Consider the following 19,584-nt stretch of genomic DNA (forward strand, 5'->3'; position numbering starts at 1 on the left):
AATAAAGGCCATCTATAATTACACGACACCACCACACAATAACAAAACTACACGTATGACACTAGCACAACAACTAGACACTTACACACGATGCTCGATCTAGTAGTACGTTCACTACACCATAAAGATCGAACCCGGTAACTTGGTAGAGAATTGGTAGCCCGTAGGTTGTTCGTAAGACTCCCCATGGCTTAGGGACACCGCCATAGCGAAAGCGTGAAGCGACCCCTAGGTTCATGGATGCAGGCAGCTTACCATCGAGCCATGACCCAATTCGAAACCCGCAAAAACCTTTTTACTTTTTTTTTTATGCTGCGCTTAATGCGGATTGGCAGGCAGCCCATGGGTAGACCCATGGGTAAACCGGGGCCAAACCCATGGGTAGACCGGGTCCGAGCTCTACCTCCGAATGTTGGTTGTCAGCTTGATAACGTCGTCTGCTTGACTACGTCGCCTGCCAGCACTTGTATCAACACACTTACTGAACTTTATTTTGTTAAAAAAATTGAAACGCACGAACGGTAAAGGGCTTTTTTGAAGAAAGAATCGTTTAGTTAACGCTTTTTTTTCCTGTTCCGTTCGATGGCGGTGTAGGATGTTGACAAAATGATTGTAACTTTTTATGTCAAAGTGAATAGCAGCTCGACCCCGATTGGCCGAGATCGGGTAAACCGATCTGATCTACCCGATAAATGGATGATCTGTTGCTATCATTTCGGGTCCAGAAACAGATCGGTTTCGGTGCGGTTCTTCGGTGGGATCTGTTGGATTTGCCGCCATTTTTTAAGATGGTGGCTTAAAAACTACTTATGAAATTAACTACTAACATTAATGAATTTAGCATTTTTGCACCTTTTTAAAGTTAGGAAACATTTAATATTCGAATTTAATACTTTTCGTGTATTTTTTAAAATTATAAATTAAAATATGTTTAGGGTATGGCAACGTTGGCTGGGAATTCTAGTACCATAGCCTTTATTCTCTACATCTGTCATTCTTAAAAAAGCAAATTTAAAAAAATTTGGCAGTTTTTTAAAAGATAAGTTTGAATTTTTGCATTACCATTTTGATTCTTACTTTTAAAAAATTTAAAATTAATAAGTGCCAAACTAGGTTATAGCAATGGTCATATTTTTGGCTAGAAATCGGGTAAATAGTCCGGGTAAACGGGTAAAACACGGGTGTAACCGGGTTTTTAGAACCGGGTCCCGGAACTGGTTCTAGGATCTGGGTCCCTTTTTTGTTTGGAACCGGTTTGAATCTGTTTACCCACGGGTAAGAAAATGGACGATCTGCGATCTGTCACAATCCGCACCGAAAGTCAGAATTATATACCCGATTGCCAAAAAAGCTACCCGATCGGTGCGGGGCCGAGCCCTAAGACCAACTTGAACACAAATAGGGATCGGCCCCGATTAGCCATAATCGGGTTAACCACCCCGCCCCGGGAAAAGGCATTCGGGGCTGAATCTTGTTACCATTTCGTCAGCCAGGGCGGGGCTTGGCAAAAATCTTGGTTAACCCGCTTGCCCTGACGCCATTTGCAAAAATGGTGCCTGAATTCAAACTTCGAATTTGGGTCGGTTTTTTTTGGGGGCAACCGGGGTGAACTCCCCGATTTTCATCATAATGATGGATTTCGACTCGATCGATTATGTTTTTACGACGATTGATTGATTGCAATCGGGGTTGCATCCCCAATTAGGCACCCCGATACAACCCCGATTGAGATCGGGGTTCGAACATTTTCACCCCGAGCTCCGAATTTCGAAACCCGATTGGCAAAATGCGCCCCGATTAGGGTCAGGGCCGATCCAGAGTAATAGAATACTGGTGTAGCCACGGCCATGTTAACTCCCCCTCTCGGATTTTTTCCCAAAAGTTGTTGCCAATTTCGCGTATCGATTGTGAGAAAATGAGGCAAGATATCGATTTAAGTGTCCCATAACCGTAACTGCCACCTATGAATTGAGTTTTAAGGGTTGTTATTGTTATAACAACCCATATGTTTATACATACATTTTTTCACACTAATTAATTAAGCCACTTTTTGTTTACTTTCTGAAGTACAGACGACGAAAATGAGCGAAAACATAGCGAAAACGTAATACATCACAAGTTCACAACTCAGCCGCTGTGGCGCTTTCGTTATGGGATAGAAAGACATTCAGGCCAAAAAGGCAATGGGAGGGCCCGCCATAAGCGTGGCTACACCAGTATTCTATTACTCTGGCCGATCCCTAGACACAAATGAGATTTTTCGCATTTGTGAAGAACGCGCACCCTGGATGTTTGTCTTCATATTCATATCTTAAAAGAGCATTTTCGCTACCAAGCAGTTAACTAGTTAAACGTAACAACTGTCTAATCAACTGTATTTTCGCAATTTGTTATTAGTTGATAACAATTGGGTATCAACCCCTCTAAAGAGAAAGTTTATTTTTAGTCAAAAATAATTTACAGAAAAATTTACCTCTATATAACCAGCTACGGCTCCGTAACAAACAGTAAAATCACAAACTATAAAGTAGTACTTCGTAGTCTGTGGTAAAATCTACGAATTTGGGGATATGCCTAAGGTTTGGGGGGGGAGCAGGATAGCCCTGCCTAGAATGCGGGATACCCGCAGCCCACTGACTTTATCCCACATGCCTAAATTGCGGGATCAGATTTTTATATTTTATCATTCAGATTTTTTAAATGTCTAAACTTTAAAGTATCAGTTTAATGAACGAATCTAGTCAGATGCTGTTTTGGTTATTCATCAAATATGTTAAACATGCGACGACTTTTTCTATGTAAAACAAACCCATTTTACGCTGGCATCTAGATAAAACTGTCAGGTAAAATATTGTAGGTGGCATGATACAGTTGTGAATTTAAGACGTTATCTATGTATTGTTAAAATATTTTCGAAACTTGTTTTCTAGGGATAGATTTCCAAATTGCGAATTGTATCCTCCATTATCGGTAGGGCTTTCCGCACTAGTCACACCTGAATTTGATCCAAGTTATCTGTTGAACGACCCAAAACTTTTCTCGACAGTTAACTTTTTGCAAGAACCTAGTATTTACCATCTAGTTATATAAAATTTTTTACCTATAATGCCAACCACTTATTCTTCTATCAATCACGAATAACCGTGACAACGCGTTCAGTACATTAAAATAAAATTGATATGCCAGCTCATAACAGAACCAAGTATCACCTAATTGTCTAGTTGATTGCACCCTTCAAGAATTTCAAAGCCAATTTCCAACAAGATGGTATAAACATGTATTTCACACCATACAAGACAGCAAAAAAAACAATTTACTGTCCTTGACCTCCTTCACTTGCAGGCATAGACCTAATAATGTCAGAATCTCCTGGATCAGTAATGGACATCGTGCACACTCGGAAGTACTTTCCACAGGCTGTGCCAAGCTCAATGTTGTTACCAGTGTAGTGATGAACACCAGTCTTAGCCAACATGGCATAGTATTCAATTTCAGATTTCCTGCAATAAGAATGAATAATTTAAGTTTAAGACAAACCATAATGAGATCAACCCCATGTGGTCAAAAGACTCCATAGACAGCCTCACTGCCTACTTCTCAGTCTCACCTGAGTGGGGGTGTGTTGTTGGCGATAATCACCAGCTTGGATTTCCCTTGACGGAGAGTTTTCAATGTCTGGCGAAGACCAAGGCAGAATTTGCCAGATTTCATCACCAAAGCAAGGCGAGAGTTGATGCTCTCAATAGCCTTTTTCTGGAATAATCAGGTGAAAAAAAATACTACAATTAGGGAAACGAGCATACAGATAAAGCAAGTTTTCAGGGCTTGGCACGTGGTCGTGCGGGCGCCATCTTTTTCATCAACGAACAAAAGTTACGACCCAAGTTTAACACTTACCTGTTTCTTTTGAGCGGCCGACATTCTCGGTTTACAAAAACGAAGCCTGTGATTAAACAAAGAACATGAAATCAAACTATCAAATAACTGGCTTCGAAACAGAAACTAACCTGAATAAGCGTCTGAGAACAACCAAGCCTCTGAGGCGAATGGACGAAAGATCAAGTCTGAAGTAGCCAACTGTACTCGGTAAGCCTAGCCGAAGAAGGCTGCCACTAAACAGTACCCGAGTAATAAATTATTGTATTTGTCTTCTTTTTCTAAAAATACGTCTTTTCAAAATAATTTATAATTTTAAAATAAAAATTTTCTATGGAAAAATATTTGTGAACTTCATGGCACAAAATACATTATAACTACATAATCGTGAAAAGATTTCAATGAAATGTGGTTAAGCAACTATAGCCAACTAGCCATTTCCCATTTCTTTTTGTCAGCCGTAGCCCGTAAGCAAGGCAATAATATGGCATTGCCATGCGTCTATGAAGGTTACTGAAACCAATTTTCGCAGCGCTGTATGTGTTAAAACGGGCATTTTCCATACTAAAACAACGATAAAAAATACTACTCGGAGTTGCGCCTGCGCATTCGCATAGATCAGAGTCATTAAACTGTGTCCCTGTCCTTTACTATAACAGAGAGATATAGCCGCCATAGTTTTCCCTTACGTTTGCTCGGTTATCGGCTCTTGGTTACAAAATTCTTCAGGTTGCTCTCGTTTAAGGGTGTTTCAAGTCTTACTGGTTGAAAAACCGGCAAATGAATTATTTTGGTGAGACACTCAAGTGCCCCCTCCTCAATTAATTGAAAATCACGCGTGATTCACGCTCAAGATCTCGGTTTCTGTCGTATTAGCGAAACACCCATTTACTGCCGAATTGTTCTTTATCAGCCGTCTGTGTGACGTTGTGTGTTACTTTTATTTTGGTCAACCTGACAATTACCAAATTATTCCCTGTTATTCAAAGTGCTATTGGGTTGTGTGATGTCAACGGGCGTGTCAGACCAGGTAAACAAGTTCAGCTGTTTCTTGTCCATCTAGAAAGGTAATTGACAATGTTATATTTATTTTTCATTGTATTCAGCGGATGAGAGGCCAAGGAAGTCAACAAGGTAGGTTTACATTTTTCAGGGAAACTCATTGCATTTCAACAAACTGTGTTCTTACTTAAACAGCAAACGGTCCAAACAAGGATCAACTTAATGACCATGAAGACTTTTCATCTTGGAGGAACCAATCAATTCAGGTTCCTTTCTGTGGTGTTTTTGTCAGTGTCTTGTATTCTAATGTCTCACAAATTTGTTTTGGTCTGTATAATAGACTTCATACGTTTCACCTGCTGTAGCGACAACTGACCATTATCTATCAAGCTATTATGGCCCTTCGTTCTCTTACCCATTGGAACATGGCGCGTGGTCGAGCAATTCTGCCACGGGAACAGCTGACTTGCCTTTTTTGGGTGGTTATGGAGTTCCCTCTCAACATCAGGCACAGCACCTTCACCAGCAAGATCTTTACGGAATCGACGGCATGTTTGGTCCCAGTGGAAGTTTCAGCAATTTTGGTGGCCAACCCTCATTCGGGGGTGGATACGGTGTTGGCACGGAATATTCGACGTGGGATCGTAAAGGGGCTAACTACGACGACTATTATCAGGCGGGAAGAACTGCTGCCGATCACCAAACGATCTACCCATCGTCGGCCACCTCTACTAGCCGACCGGAAGAATCCTCGTCATCTGTGGGCGTGAAGCAAGTAGAACAAGTTATGCAAGGACTATCCCTGGAGACGACCAAACCTGTCACACAGGAACCACAGCAGCAGCAACAGTCACAACAACCGAAGAAACTGACTTGGGCATCTATCGCCAGTCAGCCAGCCAAACCACAATTGACGACAAAAAAGAAGTCGATGGTTCCACCACCGATGGTAACTCCGCGAACTCCAAGTTTGGACATTGGCACTTGGGAAAACAAAAATGGGGCTGGAGTTCATCCGTCTAGTATACCAACTCCTCAGCATCATGTCCCTTCTGCTATTCAGCCAACAACAGTCTCAATTGTTCAGCAACCAGCTCCATCACCATCACCATCGAAACCGATAGGGCAATCGCACCCTCCACCACAGCAATCGCAGCAGCAACAACAACAGCAGCAGCAGGAACAGCAGCAGGAGCAACAGCAGGAGCAACAACAACAGCAACAGCAACAGCAGCAGCAACAACAACAGCAGCAACAACAACAGCAGCAGCAACAGCAACAACAACAACAACAATATCAGCAGCATATGCCACAACAGAACCAACGTCATCAACAGCAACAAGCTCATGCTAGCCAAAATCACCAACAACAGATAAATCAACAATCGCAAGTGCAACCGCAGCCACGCCCAACACGGCCTACTCCGCCTCCAGCTCTGAATCAAGCAGTTCAACAACAACCAACAGTGGTAACTCCACCAAAACCGGTTACAGTGTCGGTTGTAGTGCCACCGACTCCGCCAGTGACGGCCCTAGCCAACCCCATACTGGAAGAATTACAATTAAAGCACATTTACAACCCCAAAGAATTTGATTTGTCGGCTAAGAATGCACGTTTCTTTGTCATCAAATCATACTCGGAAGATGACATCCATCGGTCCATCAAGTATGAGATTTGGTGCTCAACCGAGCACGGCAACAAGCGACTGGACGCTGCTTTCCGCGAAAGGTTAATTTCTTTTACCACTCTTATCTGACTTGAAATTTCGTTCTCAATTTTCACTAATGCTGATTTTTCAGGGATGGAAAGGGTCCGGTCTATTTGTACTTTTCAGTTAACGGATCCGGGCATTTCTGTGGGATGGCTGAAATGGTGACTCCAATTACAATACACTAGTTTCGTTGGTTTGAATTTTCGTTAACGAATGCTTCTTTTTTGTAGACATCAGCAGTAGACATGTCGTCAACACTGTCAGTTTGGTCGCAAGACAAGTGGCGTGGTCAATTCACCGTCAAATGGATCTACGTCAAAGACGTGCCTAATGCTGCATTGCGTCACATTCGGCTGGAAAACAACGAAAACAAGCCCGTTACCAATTCGCGCGACACCCAAGAGGTGCCAGTCGAAAAGGGTCGTCAAGTAATAATCAATATCCAATATATTAACGTTTGCTCTCAATTTATTCTTAACGTTATTTCAATTAGGTGTTGAAAATCCTCCATTCGTATCGCCATTCAACGTCCATATTTGACGACTTTAGCCATTATGAGAAGCGTCAAGCGGAAGAAGACCAGCGAAAGGTCATGGCACCCAACCCATCGTCTGGCGGTCATAGCAGCGGCAATGACTATGAAAGCGACAGGGCTCCTCCGCAACGCGAAAGAGATCCTTATAATCGGCCCCAATCGGATCGTAGGGAACGCGATGGGTTCGATCGTGTCGTGGATGCGCGAGATTTCCGCGGCAGGATTGACAGATCAGGATTTGATTATCGGGTAATAGTTTAGTGTGTTAAAACCTTGTTAAACTATTTCTTTAAAACTTGCGTACTTCAATAGGATCGGGACGGTTATAGTGTGCGCGATAGAGACAATCGCGGTAGTAACCGAGACGGCCCGGGGGGCTACCGTCCATCTGATCGCGACAGCCAAGGTTACCGTAGTGGTGATCGCGGAACGGATCGTGGAAGTGATCGTAGAATGGAACGTGGTGGAGATCGTGGAATGGATCGTGGTGGAGATCGTGGAATGGATCGTGGAATGGATCGTGGTGGAGATCGTGGAATGGATCGTGGTGGAGATCGTGGAATGGATCGTGGTGGAGATCGTGGTGGAGATCGTGGAATGGATCGTGGAATGGATCGTGGAATGGATCGCGGCGGAGATCGTGGAATTGACCGTGGTACAGATCGGGGGATGGATCGCGGCGGAGATCGAGGAGTGGATCGTGGAGTGGATCGCGGTGGAGATCGTGGAGTGGATCGCGGCGGAGATCGTGGCATGGATCGTGGCATGGATCGTGGCATGGATCGTGGCATGGATCGTGGCGGAGATCGTGGCGGAGATCGTGGCGGAGATCGTGGCGGAGATCGTGGTGGAGATCGTGGCATGGACCGTGGTGGAATTGCTGAAAGAGGTGGAAACATGCGAGAGGGTATTTCGCGTGCACGCCGTTAAAACGTTGTTCGGGTTATTATCCGTGATTTCCGTAACACGCAAACAAACAAAACAAATAAACAACAAAATAAGAAAATAGGAGGGAGGGGGGTACTATAAAGAACTTTCTGTGGAATTTTTTTTTTTGTTTTGTTTTCCTTAATTTGGGAATGGGTGTGCGTATGTGTGTGAGCGTTTAGCTAATTGTTTGTCGTTGTCCTTCAACACACATAAATGGAACACTTTGGACATGGGAAAAACGATCAATTCGACTTTTACAGAACAGTGCGGTGGCTTAGAAAAGTGAGTGAACGTGAAAGTGCTGATCAAGAACAACTGGAGTGAATCAAATCGAGAAGTGTTATTTCAAAATGATGGAAAATCCAGCAAAAATCGTGTCTGCAACTTCAGGAAGACCACATCGTCCCGTTCCGTTACACCAGAAAGAACAACAGAATCCGCTGCTTAACCCGTTTTTTTAGTTATTCAACTTTTTTTTCCTTGTGTCAGAAACATACGAGATGGACGCTACGACGTCCCTCTGAAGAAATCGTCATTTTCTTATTCTCGACAGACACCTGAGCTGTTACGTGGCTGTCATGTTCTTCTCTTTACATGTGTTTGGATTCATAACCTGATGGTTGCTGCTTCAAAAGGCATTATTACATACACGACTGAAATATTCACGGGACATGCCCCTAGTCGCTGAAACTGATTTATTGTTGCCTAAACCGATTTCGTCTGCTCAGTTTGTCTTTGACAAGTCATAATTTTTTTTCTTTTTTTTTTTTGTTTTTGTTATCCAGTGCATTTTTAATTTGACCCTTTTCTTTAATTTAACTTTAAAATGGAAGAAAACATGGTTGTTAATAACAATATTGAAGCGAAAATTGTCATCCTAGGAGAACAAAGTGAGTTTCTGGATTTAGAATAGACTTAATTATTGGTAGTATTTCTTAAGCTCTTGGACAGATGTAGGCAAGACGAGTTTTGTCGTCGTTTTCAATCCTGAAAGGCGAAATGAAGATAGGAACAAATTGAGCTGTGTTAGTTCAACAATTGGAGCTTCTTTTGTCAGTTGCAGAGTGCGGGTTAAAGATAAATCAGTCCGAATGCAGGTGGGTGTGTCCTTCTTAAGCTAATCCACTATTTCATTTATTTTGTGGCTTCATTAGATATGGGATACTGCTGGCCAAGAAAGATTCAAATCCATGGTGCCACTTTATTACAGAAAAGCTAATGCAGCTGTTGTTATGTAAAATCTTCCATATTTTATTATAATTTATATTCAGCAAATTTAGTAATCTGGAAAATCTCTGGTAAAAAAAAACAGGTATGATGTAAGTGCAGTTAGCTCATTTAAGGCTGCTCAGTTATGGGTCAAAGGTAATATATGTTGTCAGTAGCCTTTAAAAATTCTATTGAGTTAATGAAGAAGTGGTCTGTTACAGAACTCAAGCGTAATGTGGAAACTCCTGTCCTGATACTTCTGGGTGTGTAGCTGACATTTTTTAGTTACACCTCAACCAGCAAGTGAAGACTGATCAGATTTTGTTTTTTTTTTCTTTCAACGTAGTCGGAAACAAAGCCGATTTGTGTGACCAACGGGTGATATCGTATGAACAAGGATACGAATACGCTTCTATGGTTGGTGCCTTGTTTTGTGAAACCTCTGCCATCACGGATAAAGGTAAGAACCACAATAAGAATTGCGACTACATTTAACTGTATCTAAAACTATATGTTGTTTGCTGGTTACGTGAAATATAGGCGTAACACATGCATTCGGTTTACTTGCAAAGAGCCTTATCGAGTACGAACGAGAGCACTCAAATTTTCAATACAAGTTTAAAGCAGACTATGTGAATTTGCATGAAATGAATGGCTCGCCATCATCAGATGAGCATTTTTCCATGTCCTGTTGTTAAACCTAACGGTGCATATAAAGTAACTGTGCCTATATGTATAGTTGCCTTGATTCAGGAAACTTTAGTGCCTCGTTTCCTCGGTCTCTCTTGTTTACGTTTAACTCAAGCTCCTCGTCAGTTATATACCTCAACAACCATAAGGTCTCATTTTGATTTCAATCCATTAGTACCATATTTGAATTCTTTCGTTAAAGATATGAATACATAGTACATAGTGCCATTTTGTTTTCTTTTATTGCGGGAAACATGCCTTATAGGCGATATAGCCACGGCCAAGTTATCTTTTCACACGTCGCAAAGAACTTCACTCGCATAAAAAGAGTCGGCTGAACACCTAATCTACCTGAAATCCGAAAAACAACAGTGCTTCTTGGAACTATGATTACATTATTAATCTTTGGATTAGGATTTCAATTGTTTCAAATCATGCTGGTGGATACTGGACAGACCCGTATAATCGTAACCAATGTCTGAGACATTATAACTGTTTCAGCTCCAATGATACATTAACAAGAAAATGACAGCAGCTACTTGGTTGAAACTAATTCACCTGATCAAAACAAAACTATGACAATGCTTAGACTCAGCTCTCTCACTCCACTAAAAACCGGAATTTCTACAAGATGCTGTACATCCATTCTTTACTCATAGTCAACTCGCAATCTACATTTTCTAAAATGCGATAGAAAACAACAGGTTGATTAGTAGTCATGGAAATACGTAAAAATGAAAATACCAATGGTCTTTTGTTTCTTAGGGGTAGAAAAAAGCGAATCGGTGACCATAAATACAGTTGGCAGTTTCCGTTTCGGAAATAACGATTTTCTCGACACAATTTTTCTTTCATCCACACAGTCTGTAGACAACGAACTACAGAGCTTTTTCTGGAGTTCGTTCTGGAATGTTGCTGTATATTCGTTCGATTTTTGAGGTAATTCGTCTTCAGAGGTATTGGTAGATCGCAGTATGGTCCAACGCCCACTCATTAACCGTACAGGACGCACAGGTGCCAACATCGGAAATAAGCGCCTCCATGAAAGTAAACCTATCCCGCGTACCGTAGCCATTCCATCACAGGCGGGTTGATGGGGGCATCTTGGGGGGGTTTCCGGTACAACAACGGCGGATTCGAGATTAACACAATCCTTATTTTCAATGATGTCACACTTTCCAGATATATGTCGGCTGGCTATATATTCATTATAATGAAAATAAGAAAGCTTGAACATCTTATTAGCAACATTCTAAGATTTAACAAACCTGAAAAAAGTGGATTTGTACACAACTTTACCAAAATAACTGGAGAGTGATGTTGGTAATGATCGACTTGAATTCTGATACTGCATGTGGTTAAACCATTTAGAAAACAAGAAAGTTTGTGCTCATAATCTAGCACCTGCAAAGCTGAATGTCTACAGTAAATCTCACAAATAGGAAAGAATTGACTGGAGATGTAATTTGTCAGAATTAGGATATGGCATACCCACATTCAGATTGAAATACTAGAAGTTTTGCATAGTTTTCAACAAGTTGCATGATTTGGTAATAAAAATTTGGTAATGCCTACAATCATTGCAACTACATAGAAAGAAACAATAACAAAACATATTTGCGTAATAACATACCGTCATGTTTGCATCCTTAAGGCTGCCCACAAATTCTTCAAGTAACCTTACACAGTTAGTAACAGAACTACCTAAAGGTTCAAAACCAACTTTTTGTTTTCTCTTTAACCTGGCATTTAAATAAATTTAAACTTATAAAGAATAATTCAGAGAAACGAGGAAAAAAATATGTTTATTGATACCTGTGTAACTTTCTAATGAATTCCTTAAGCTTCCCGATAACGTGTTTAAGGGTCTTATCAACATACGAACAATATGGACTGAAATTACTTGCAAGTTCGCTTTTAAAAGCTTCAACAAGAACACTTGCCAACAACAGCTCTAAGCATAAAGCCTTGAAAGTCATCTTGAAAATTAGAAGCAATTAACTCGTTTCCATAACAAACGTCAATGAAAATAACATACTGCAACCACAGACCACGAATGTAAAGAGACTAAAGACTGCGATCGCCTAACGCCTACACTGGCTAAAGGGCGATGCTCGTAACTGCCGCCAGGTTCGCGTCGTGTGTTTTAGACTTTTAGGCAAGTTTTTTAATGAATTTTCTTATTTCCCTACTGATCATATGCTTCACACACCCGGGGTTTGTGAGCAAAGTATTGCATCAAATTTTTTAATTTATATATCTTTATCATGTGTAGCCCTTCGTTATATCCCTTGAATTATTTTAAAATTATTGTACAACTAATAGGTTACTAAATAAATTCATGTTCAAGACACCCTTTTCTCAAATTTTCTCTCCCATTTATTATGAATCGTGAACCGCTGTACTCATACGTCAATACGGAATAAAGCCAACTTGGTCTCAACACGCCGCGGCAGTACGTACCGCCGTCTGACGGGACAACCACCGCGGCGGTACGTACTGCCGCGGCAAAGAATTTCCCCAAGATCCCAGCGCCACTCGGTGGCGATGTGGGGCAACGGCAATACACACGACGAACAGAAGATACCGCATAACTAACACCTTTTACGTTGTTGAGAAGCATTTGTACACAATTAAGAAATCATTTTATCTTTTAAATTTGGACGAAATAAGGTGTTAATTGGGGTTGCAGTACAAAACATCACGGGCCACAAACTTCCAGCAACCAGCCCCCAGAACAAAGTAATTTGAATTATTATGAATTAGGGCCAAAAAACACGCAGAAGAGAATGTACTAAATTAAGAAATGTTCTTTAATGAAAAAATTCCTTTCGAACCAACCATTTTAACAAGATTTATTAATAATTTTGTAATATAATAACATTGGCGGTTTTCAGTTTACTGATATTAATGTAGATGGCAGCACTTTCGCTTGTGTTTATGTTTAAATGCATGAAAGCATGGCCGATTGGCCGTGATGGCATGGCTGCGCCAAATTTCCTTCCCTTTCTAGCCTTTTCAAAAAATTCTAGAATTTTCCCCTTTAAGCCTCGCTTACACTAGAGGTTTTTTAAGCTTTTAAGCTTTTAATTTTAAGAAGTTAAGGTCTTAAGCTTTTAAGTTTCTGGCTTACACTAATAATTTTTGAAAGTTTAACAGCTTAATAACTCAAAAGCTTAATATCTTAAATATCAAACTGGTTTGATATTTGAGCAAGCAGTAGACGTACCTCTAAACTATTATACCATGGTACGGCTGCACGTGTTGAATGGCTGCGAATGAACATATGCAATAAACAGGAATGCATGCCGTTCCGTGTAACATCGTCATTAAAATCCCTCGCGGAAAAATATAAATGGGGCGTTCATAAATTACCGCTCATAAATCCGGGTGATTCTCCCCCTCCCCCCTACATCATTTTTATCACCAGATGGCTCCCGTGGGTACCCTTGGAGGAAGGGAAATGGGAGGAAAGGTGAGCAAAATGTGCTTCACTTTTCCCACATGCGAGGGATAGCGTTCCTTTCGGCTTTCTCTAATAGAGAAGGCTATGGTCTGTGGCAATAGTTTACTGTCTTCTTCTTTGAAATGGAACGCGGTATCATAGACTAGAGTTTCGCTTCTTATACAGCTAAGCATAGCTCAGTTTAAACTAAAGAAGGGATCTACTTACAAATACGCTACAAAAGGTACTTTTAGTTTAGAACTGATCGAAGGTAAATGAAAAAACGACGACGATGAAAACCAATCTTGATTGACATTTAACTTATTTGTTTGAATCTACGTATGATTATACATAAGCTGTAACGTTCAAGAATCATTCATTGAGTAAGACTTTGAAAAACGAGATTGAGCAAATGCCACTATCGTTGCTGTTAGGTCTGTATGTATACTGCCCATTTGTACTGATATGTGATTATCTACATCTATGTTGGAGTTGTTTGCTTTGAGCGCCCTGGTGACGGGCGTTGGGTTTTTATCGTCTTAGTCAAGGAACAGATACAAGTAGTATGCCTTTGTTAATACTAATAGGCTTTGTTGATAATGGCAAGAATTTGTGACATTCAGTGCTGTGCGTGCCACACATTGGCTTTTAATTTTCGCTTTTACTCTGTCTTTAAGGACGCCGGAATCGTTGTCATGAAATTTCTCAAAAGTAATTCGTCGAGTGAACAGCAACCGCAAGAGCAGCACTGGATGCACCACTCAAATTTGGCAAGGAAATGGCGTTCATTATCGGCCAGGATTCGCCGACGAGTCGTTCTCTTCATTGCTTTTGTGGTGTTCATTCTTTTGTTGGGCTATAATCTCGTCACATCTGATATTTATCTTCATCAGGTACTATAGAAAGACGTTCTTATGTTGTAAATCATTTGGATTTATTGGATTTTTTTTTTCTAAGGTAAAGAAACAAGCTCCAGTTATCGTCGACCTTGGTCACTGCAGTTTAATAGAACTTAATTTTTTTTTAAATATATTTTCTTAACTTTCATTGTTGACACGATTATAGTTGAGTCCACGGGTAAGCGTACACAGGAGTGACCGATCCCGATGCTGCTTGACCAGTACCAGCAGCTCCGACATGTGTGGACGACAAAATTGTGTTTCGCCGTGTCTGTCTCCACCTGTTGAGGAGTACCAACACATCAACGCCATGCAAGATAACGCCTTCTTTCATGAAACTTCCGGTGCTTCGTCTCTCAACTTCCGCCAAGCTTGTGTCGTCGAATCATTAGCTTACCGTAACCCAAATCTAACCGTTCACCTCCTTATGACTGCCCGCCATTTGGATCTCAACGCGGTGACGATGAAAACACTACGTCAAAATTATCCCAACCTACGTTTGACAAGTATAAATTTAGGTGATTATGTAGCGGGGACTCTGCTTGAGCGCTGGTATTTTTGTACTGAATGGTACCGCGGTTGGTTCGCTATATCCCACCTCAGTGATGCTCTTCGATTTTTGACTCTATCCAAATATGGGGGTTACTACTTTGATCTTGACATCATTCATCTACGACCCGTGAGAGCATATCGAAACTTCATCGTGCCAGAAGACATGACGAAACTCGGATCCAGTGTTATCCACGTGGACTATCAGCACCCAGTCATACGGATGGCGGTAGAAGAATTTGCAGCCGATTACAGGTAATAGTAAATGTTTCCTTTTTTTCACCTATACTCGTCGTGCGGAAATCAGTGAGTCACTCAACGCATCTATCCATTTGCGCTATAGCTGTAGGTTAATAGTAATAGGAAATAGCTTAAAATATGCCTAGCCTTAATTGCTGGCTCCTTTGCTGCAATTCCCTAGAGCTGGATGACTCATCCTTGGCGAATTAGTGAATGTGCTAAATTCAGGCCTGCTTCTACAATCATGTCATGAATCGTGCATTACTAAGTATCGGTTCAACGGGGTTCGATAGGAATAAAACAAAAGCAGAAATGAAGGTACAAGCTCAAAGGTGAAACAAAAGATAGACGTCTTTCATCTTCCATCATTGAAGTAAACGTTCGAAAAATGTGTCAACGTAAAAAAAAAAAAAATTAACTCTTCGCCTTAGCAACTTGTGATTTTTTAATTCATTAATTTTTCATATTGCTTTTTAATTTCGTGACTATAAATTTGTCAGGTGGTACAGTTGGGCACATAATGGACCAGAACTAATAACGCGCGTACTGCAAAACTGGTGCAACGTTTACTACATCGGATGGATGACGCCTGAACGATGTAAAGGGTTTCACGTTTTGTCTCCCACATCTTTTTACCCACTTCACTATACAAAATTTAAAGAATACTTTACGAATCGAGATAATAACAACAAGGCTGAAGTGAAAAGCTACAAATGGGATGAATTTGTTCTTGGAGCTCACGTTTGGAATAGTTTGAGCGGTGGATGGACTGTTCACAAGAATTCCAATCAGTTATACGTTGAAATCGCCCGCTCCTCCTGTCCACGTATATTTGATGTTGCCCCAGAAGAGTTTTAACATTTGTATATAGTCGCCTTGAAATCTGTACCAAAATTATTTTGGCATCAATCATCAACTGATTCGTACATGCTCAAATATAAATAACTTAACTAAGTACATTTAACCTGAAAATACCATGTGATTTGATTTTCTAACGCTCAAGGTGACGTGTATTAAATTGACTTAGAGGATACGTTGAGAAAACAAGTTTCGCGAAAGGAATATTCCACACAGTAGTAACTATGGGACATGGTTTAAGTATCTTAGATGTAGAAGAATCATTTTGGCTCCGTCAATTTCCAATGTAATTTCCACGACGTTCCTATCCACATTCCAAGTGCAAGATATACCTGCTCATGCCCCACCCACTAGGGGAGGGACTAGGCCATTCCACGAAATTCCACGCTATTTTTTCAGGATCATGAGAGACGCGTTCACGGATCACGGTTTCATTGCTGAGAAGTGGGGACCAGCCGACATCTCAACCACGTCGCCACGTTTTACCTTTTTTTTCTCATAATATAAACAAAGATGACAATGGCAGTTTACAGGAACTGTTCACAAATCAAGTGCCTTCGTTCTTATAAAAAAAGTTTCTCATCGAGTGCCGCAACCCAACTGGAACATTTCAAGCTTATAAAGTTCGCGAATCAAAATGGGGTTTATAATGTACAGCTGGACTCCCCTAGCACAAGGTTAATATTTGCATCACATAGTTAAAGGCATTTCATAACTTGCTACTGTTTAACTCTCATTTGTCATAACACATCAAATAGGAATGCCCTTTCTCTTGAGATGTTGAATGAACTTCATACAACTTTCAAGATGGTTAATGAAGCCAAAGACTCCCGTTGTGTGTTACTGTCTTCTACTGGAAAAGTCTTCTCAGCTGGCCACAACTTGAAAGAGTTGGTATTTTTATGCTGATATACCACTAAACTTTTATACAACATTCACAGTAAATGTTTATGTAATAGACAAAAGACATTCCTGAAACTCACCATGGTCTGGTTTTTTCAACGTGTACTAGCCTAATGAAACTTTTGCTGGACTGTCCTGTCCCCATTGTAGCAAAGGTAAAACCAATTAATTTCCCTAAAAGTGTAGTAATATCATTGCAGATCTTTCAAGGTTGATGGCATAGCTGCTGCTGCTGGTTGTCAATTGGTAGCCATGTGTGATATAGTTGTGGCAAGCAGCACTTCCATGTTTTCTACACCGGGTGTAAATTTGGGCCTCTTCTGCTCCACACCAGGTGTAGCTATTGCCAGATCCATCCCAATGAAATTAGCTTCATATATGCTTTATACTGGACTCCCTATATCAGCTGAAGAAGCTCTGAAAGCTGGTCTAGTTAGTAGAGTCGTCAAGGCTGATCAATTAGGTTGGTACACCATTTTTGCTGTCTGTTTTTTCCTGTTATTCAATTCATATGTCACTAACAGATTAATTGAAATGGTTGTAGAAACTGAAACACAAAAAGTAATTGAAAGTATTCGCCAGAAGAGCTTACCTGTAATCCGTTTGGGTAAGCAATTTCTCCAACGTCAGATCAAAATGGATAATATCATGGAAGCCTACAAGTAGGTGAAAATTTAAAAAAAAAATGATCGTGCTTGTTACATTAAGGTTTTTGAAAATATCTAGAGAAGGAGAGAGCGTAATGATGAATAATTTACAGCTTCACGACACGCAAGAGGGTTTGCAAAGTTTCAGCGAGAAGCGTAAGCCTCAATTTCAAGACAAATGAGCCTTTGTAGCGTTATTGTAATCTTCGACGTTGTAAAGGAAGTCTGCTGTATCTCGAATTACACAATATCTTAAGCGATATGAGAAAATATCATTTTTTATGCGAAATTGACGCGCTTAAATAGATGCCTGGAATCTGACAATATAGAAAACGCAAATTCATTAAATTATTGGGTTTTTTAGTGGATGAATTTTAAGCGGGAAACTTTAGTAGACCTATCAATTTACAAGTTCTATTCAGCCAGTCATTTAAAAAGACTTTAAAAGACCTGGTCTCAGCTGATGCGCCAGTATGATCCGGTTTTTAGCATATTCTGGCGCTCTAGTTCATTAAATTTATTGCTTTTTCCCCAAGTGAAAGTATTTGATAAACAAAGTTATACCTGTTTCCACTATCCACCTGTCGCGCCTTTTCGGCGGTTTCCTCTCTCGCGAAAGTTCAAGTTCGACCATAAGTTATTACTTTAATAAAAGATCATTATTATATCCGCCAAAGATGATTGAGTAGGAGTTAGATCCATCTCCGAACTCAAAGGCAAGTTTTATTTGTAAAGGTCAGTCATCTCAGGCTCTGGTATTTGAATAATAGAAAAAAGAAAATTCGCCCATAAAAAACGCCAGTGCTATATTTCGGTATCTGTTTGTTGCAGCATTTCTACCATTTTAACCGAAGAGCTAAGTGTATTCTAACAGAATAACCTTGAATATGAATATCCTATTTTAATTTTAGCCATTAAATATATTCAATAGTTATAAAGTATGATTCTCATCCTTTGAAAATGACCGACAATTTCGATCCGGTATAACCTAGGTTCAGTTTACGTTCTCATAAACGATTTTAATAAGTGGCGCTCTTTTATCCTATTTGTTTTGCTTCAAAAAAATCAAAACCTTGTTATTAAAGCAAGTGCGTAATCCAGATTAAATAATTGCTGATAAAAAAAAGTTCCGGGTGACAAGTTTCGAACCTTCGTAAATCGCGTTTGAGTCGCGCATTATAGCACGACGCCATGCTATACTGTATGCATTAGTAATACCTAAGCTATTTAATCAGGTGACCACCGAAGAAAGTTTTGGTTGGGATGTGCGGTCCTGGCACAGTGGCTATCGCCATTCCCTTGTAATGTAGTTTCCCCGTGTTCGTTTCCCGCCACCTCCAAGTTTCCCTGCCCTCCATGCTCTCCCCCCCGCCCTCCATGCTCTCTCTCTCGCCCTCCATGCTCTCTCTCTCTCGCCCTCCATGCTCGCCCTCCATGCGCTCTCTCTCGCCCTCCATGCTCTCCCCATTGTTCCTAATGCATGTATGACTGTATGTGTCTATATTCAAGATTCATCGCATCGCAACTCAATGCTCAAGATATGCTTCAAATGTTCCAGCGCAAGATATGCTTCAATTGTTCCAGTGCAAGATATGCATCAAATGTTCCAGCGCAAGATATGCCTCAAAGCAGCCGCCTATAAATAAAGGCCATCTATAATTACACGACACCACCACACAATAACAAAACTACACGTATGACACTAGCACAACAACTAGACACCTTACACACGATACTCGATCTAGTAGTACGTTCACTACACCATAAAGATCGAACCCGGTAACTTGGTAGAGAATTGGTAGCCCGTAGGTTGTTCGTAAGACTCCCCATGGCTTAGGGACACCGCCATAGCGAAAGCGTGAAGCGACCCCTAGGTTCATGGATGCTGGCAGCTGATCATCGAGCCATGACCCAATTCGAAACCCGCAAAAACCTTTTTACTTTTTTTAAATGCTGCGCTTAATGCGGATTGGCAGGCAGCCCATGGGTAGACCCATGGGTAAACCGGGGCCAAACCCATGGGTAGACCAGGTCCGAGCTCTAACTCTGAATGTTGTTAATTTTGACCGCTAGCAGACGCTACAAGTCAT

The 19,584-nt window shown here is 40.8% G+C and overlaps 6 protein-coding genes across 12 annotated transcripts; 4 read left to right on the forward strand and 2 right to left on the reverse strand.

Moving 5' to 3' along the window:
• The first annotated feature begins 752 nt into the window (after positions 1-752).
• LOC116928374 (enoyl-CoA hydratase domain-containing protein 3, mitochondrial) lies at positions 753-17,756 on the forward strand. 2 transcript variants are annotated; one of them, XM_045178125.1, is made up of 6 exons: positions 753-861; positions 16,703-16,838; positions 16,904-17,002; positions 17,058-17,310; positions 17,392-17,509; positions 17,574-17,756. In XM_045178125.1, the coding sequence occupies exons 2-6, from the start codon at positions 16,722-16,724 to the stop codon at positions 17,674-17,676; spliced, it is 690 nt and encodes a 229-aa protein (XP_045034060.1). In that variant the 5' UTR covers positions 753-861; positions 16,703-16,721; the 3' UTR covers positions 17,677-17,756. The 2 variants fall into 2 exon arrangements, with proteins under 2 accessions (XP_045034060.1, XP_032791348.2); XM_032935457.2 differs by lacking the exon at positions 753-861 and adding an exon at positions 16,198-16,621.
• On the reverse strand, positions 3,254-4,121 carry LOC123475450 (60S ribosomal protein L30-like). The gene is made up of 4 exons (XM_045178126.1): positions 4,008-4,121; positions 3,898-3,943; positions 3,608-3,753; positions 3,254-3,500 (listed from the first exon to the last, which is right to left on the reverse strand). The coding sequence occupies exons 2-4, from the start codon at positions 3,919-3,921 to the stop codon at positions 3,314-3,316; spliced, it is 357 nt and encodes a 118-aa protein (XP_045034061.1). The 5' UTR covers positions 3,922-3,943; positions 4,008-4,121; the 3' UTR covers positions 3,254-3,313.
• LOC116928360 (YTH domain-containing family protein 3) lies at positions 4,468-8,719 on the forward strand. The gene is made up of 8 exons (XM_045178118.1): positions 4,468-4,906; positions 4,983-5,010; positions 5,074-5,144; positions 5,219-6,606; positions 6,678-6,750; positions 6,820-7,017; positions 7,083-7,373; positions 7,437-8,719. The coding sequence occupies exons 1-8, from the start codon at positions 4,883-4,885 to the stop codon at positions 8,052-8,054; spliced, it is 2,691 nt and encodes an 896-aa protein (XP_045034053.1). The 5' UTR covers positions 4,468-4,882; the 3' UTR covers positions 8,055-8,719.
• LOC116928379 (ras-related protein RHN1) lies at positions 8,742-10,181 on the forward strand. The gene is made up of 7 exons (XM_032935461.2): positions 8,742-8,944; positions 9,006-9,151; positions 9,209-9,288; positions 9,367-9,419; positions 9,485-9,526; positions 9,610-9,723; positions 9,804-10,181. The coding sequence occupies exons 1-7, from the start codon at positions 8,881-8,883 to the stop codon at positions 9,959-9,961; spliced, it is 657 nt and encodes a 218-aa protein (XP_032791352.1). The 5' UTR covers positions 8,742-8,880; the 3' UTR covers positions 9,962-10,181.
• Positions 10,177-12,110, reverse strand: LOC116928373. 5 transcript variants are annotated; one of them, XM_045178122.1, is made up of 7 exons: positions 11,992-12,110; positions 11,769-11,932; positions 11,587-11,695; positions 11,445-11,524; positions 11,222-11,373; positions 10,698-11,150; positions 10,177-10,633 (listed from the first exon to the last, which is right to left on the reverse strand). In XM_045178122.1, the coding sequence occupies exons 2-7, from the start codon at positions 11,930-11,932 to the stop codon at positions 10,578-10,580; spliced, it is 1,014 nt and encodes a 337-aa protein (XP_045034057.1). In that variant the 5' UTR covers positions 11,992-12,110; the 3' UTR covers positions 10,177-10,577. The 5 variants fall into 5 exon arrangements, 3 of the variants coding, with proteins under 3 accessions (XP_045034057.1, XP_045034058.1, XP_032791347.1); XR_004397159.2 differs by having other exon boundaries at positions 11,449-11,524; positions 11,769-12,050; XR_006650558.1 differs by having other exon boundaries at positions 11,222-11,365; positions 11,769-12,050.
• Positions 13,464-16,043, forward strand: LOC116928377 (lactosylceramide 4-alpha-galactosyltransferase). Of its 2 annotated transcripts, XM_045178119.1 has the most exons (4): positions 13,464-13,642; positions 14,076-14,291; positions 14,464-15,101; positions 15,587-16,043. In XM_045178119.1, the coding sequence occupies exons 2-4, from the start codon at positions 14,094-14,096 to the stop codon at positions 15,942-15,944; spliced, it is 1,194 nt and encodes a 397-aa protein (XP_045034054.1). In that variant the 5' UTR covers positions 13,464-13,642; positions 14,076-14,093; the 3' UTR covers positions 15,945-16,043. The 2 variants fall into 2 exon arrangements, with proteins under 2 accessions (XP_045034054.1, XP_032791350.2); XM_032935459.2 differs by lacking the exon at positions 13,464-13,642 and having other exon boundaries at positions 13,968-14,291.
• Positions 17,757-19,584: the final 1,828 nt, after the last annotated feature.

This window comes from Daphnia magna, linkage group LG8 (assembly GCF_020631705.1).
Source record: "Daphnia magna isolate NIES linkage group LG8, ASM2063170v1.1, whole genome shotgun sequence".
NCBI lineage: Eukaryota > Metazoa > Arthropoda > Branchiopoda > Diplostraca > Daphniidae > Daphnia > Daphnia magna.

What these genes read in the sequence shown, in the direction of transcription:
- LOC123475450 (XM_045178126.1), bottom strand. Translation starts at nt 3,921, where the DNA reads ATGTCGGCCGCTCAAAAGAAACAG. An exon ending in CGGCCGCTCAAAAGAAACAG is followed by an intron (nt 3,754 to 3,897) that starts GTAAGTGTTAAA and finishes TGATTATTCCAG; the next exon opens with AAAAAGGCTATTGAGAGCAT. An exon ending in AACAACACACCCCCACTCAG is followed by an intron (nt 3,501 to 3,607) that starts GTGAGACTGAGA and finishes TTCTTATTGCAG; the next exon opens with GAAATCTGAAATTGAATACT.
- LOC116928360 (XM_045178118.1), top strand. Translation starts at nt 4,883, where the DNA reads ATGTCAACGGGCGTGTCAGACCAG. An exon ending in GGAGGAACCAATCAATTCAG is followed by an intron (nt 5,145 to 5,218) that starts GTTCCTTTCTGT and finishes TCTGTATAATAG; the next exon opens with ACTTCATACGTTTCACCTGC. An exon ending in CAGTCGAAAAGGGTCGTCAA is followed by an intron (nt 7,018 to 7,082) that starts GTAATAATCAAT and finishes TATTTCAATTAG; the next exon opens with GTGTTGAAAATCCTCCATTC.
- LOC116928379 (XM_032935461.2), top strand. Translation starts at nt 8,881, where the DNA reads ATGGAAGAAAACATGGTTGTTAATAACAATATTGAAGCGAAAATTGTC. An exon ending in TGTCATCCTAGGAGAACAAA is followed by an intron (nt 8,945 to 9,005) that starts GTGAGTTTCTGG and finishes GCTCTTGGACAG; the next exon opens with ATGTAGGCAAGACGAGTTTT. An exon ending in GCTAATGCAGCTGTTGTTAT is followed by an intron (nt 9,289 to 9,366) that starts GTAAAATCTTCC and finishes AAAAAAAAACAG; the next exon opens with GTATGATGTAAGTGCAGTTA.
- LOC116928373 (XM_045178122.1), bottom strand. Translation starts at nt 11,932, where the DNA reads ATGACTTTCAAGGCTTTATGCTTAGAGCTGTTGTTGGCAAGTGTTCTT. An exon ending in TTCATTAGAAAGTTACACAG is followed by an intron (nt 11,696 to 11,768) that starts GTATCAATAAAC and finishes TTTAAATGCCAG; the next exon opens with GTTAAAGAGAAAACAAAAAG. An exon ending in GTATTTCAATCTGAATGTGG is followed by an intron (nt 11,374 to 11,444) that starts GTATGCCATATC and finishes GATTTACTGTAG; the next exon opens with ACATTCAGCTTTGCAGGTGC.
- LOC116928377 (XM_032935459.2), top strand. Translation starts at nt 13,998, where the DNA reads ATGGCAAGAATTTGTGACATTCAGTGCTGTGCGTGCCACACATTGGCT. An exon ending in CTGATATTTATCTTCATCAG is followed by an intron (nt 14,292 to 14,463) that starts GTACTATAGAAA and finishes ACACGATTATAG; the next exon opens with TTGAGTCCACGGGTAAGCGT. An exon ending in GAATTTGCAGCCGATTACAG is followed by an intron (nt 15,102 to 15,586) that starts GTAATAGTAAAT and finishes TAAATTTGTCAG; the next exon opens with GTGGTACAGTTGGGCACATA.
- LOC116928374 (XM_032935457.2), top strand. Translation starts at nt 16,458, where the DNA reads ATGACAATGGCAGTTTACAGGAACTGTTCACAAATCAAGTGCCTTCGT. An exon ending in CTGTCCCCATTGTAGCAAAG is followed by an intron (nt 17,003 to 17,057) that starts GTAAAACCAATT and finishes AGATCTTTCAAG; the next exon opens with GTTGATGGCATAGCTGCTGC. An exon ending in CGTCAAGGCTGATCAATTAG is followed by an intron (nt 17,311 to 17,391) that starts GTTGGTACACCA and finishes AAATGGTTGTAG; the next exon opens with AAACTGAAACACAAAAAGTA.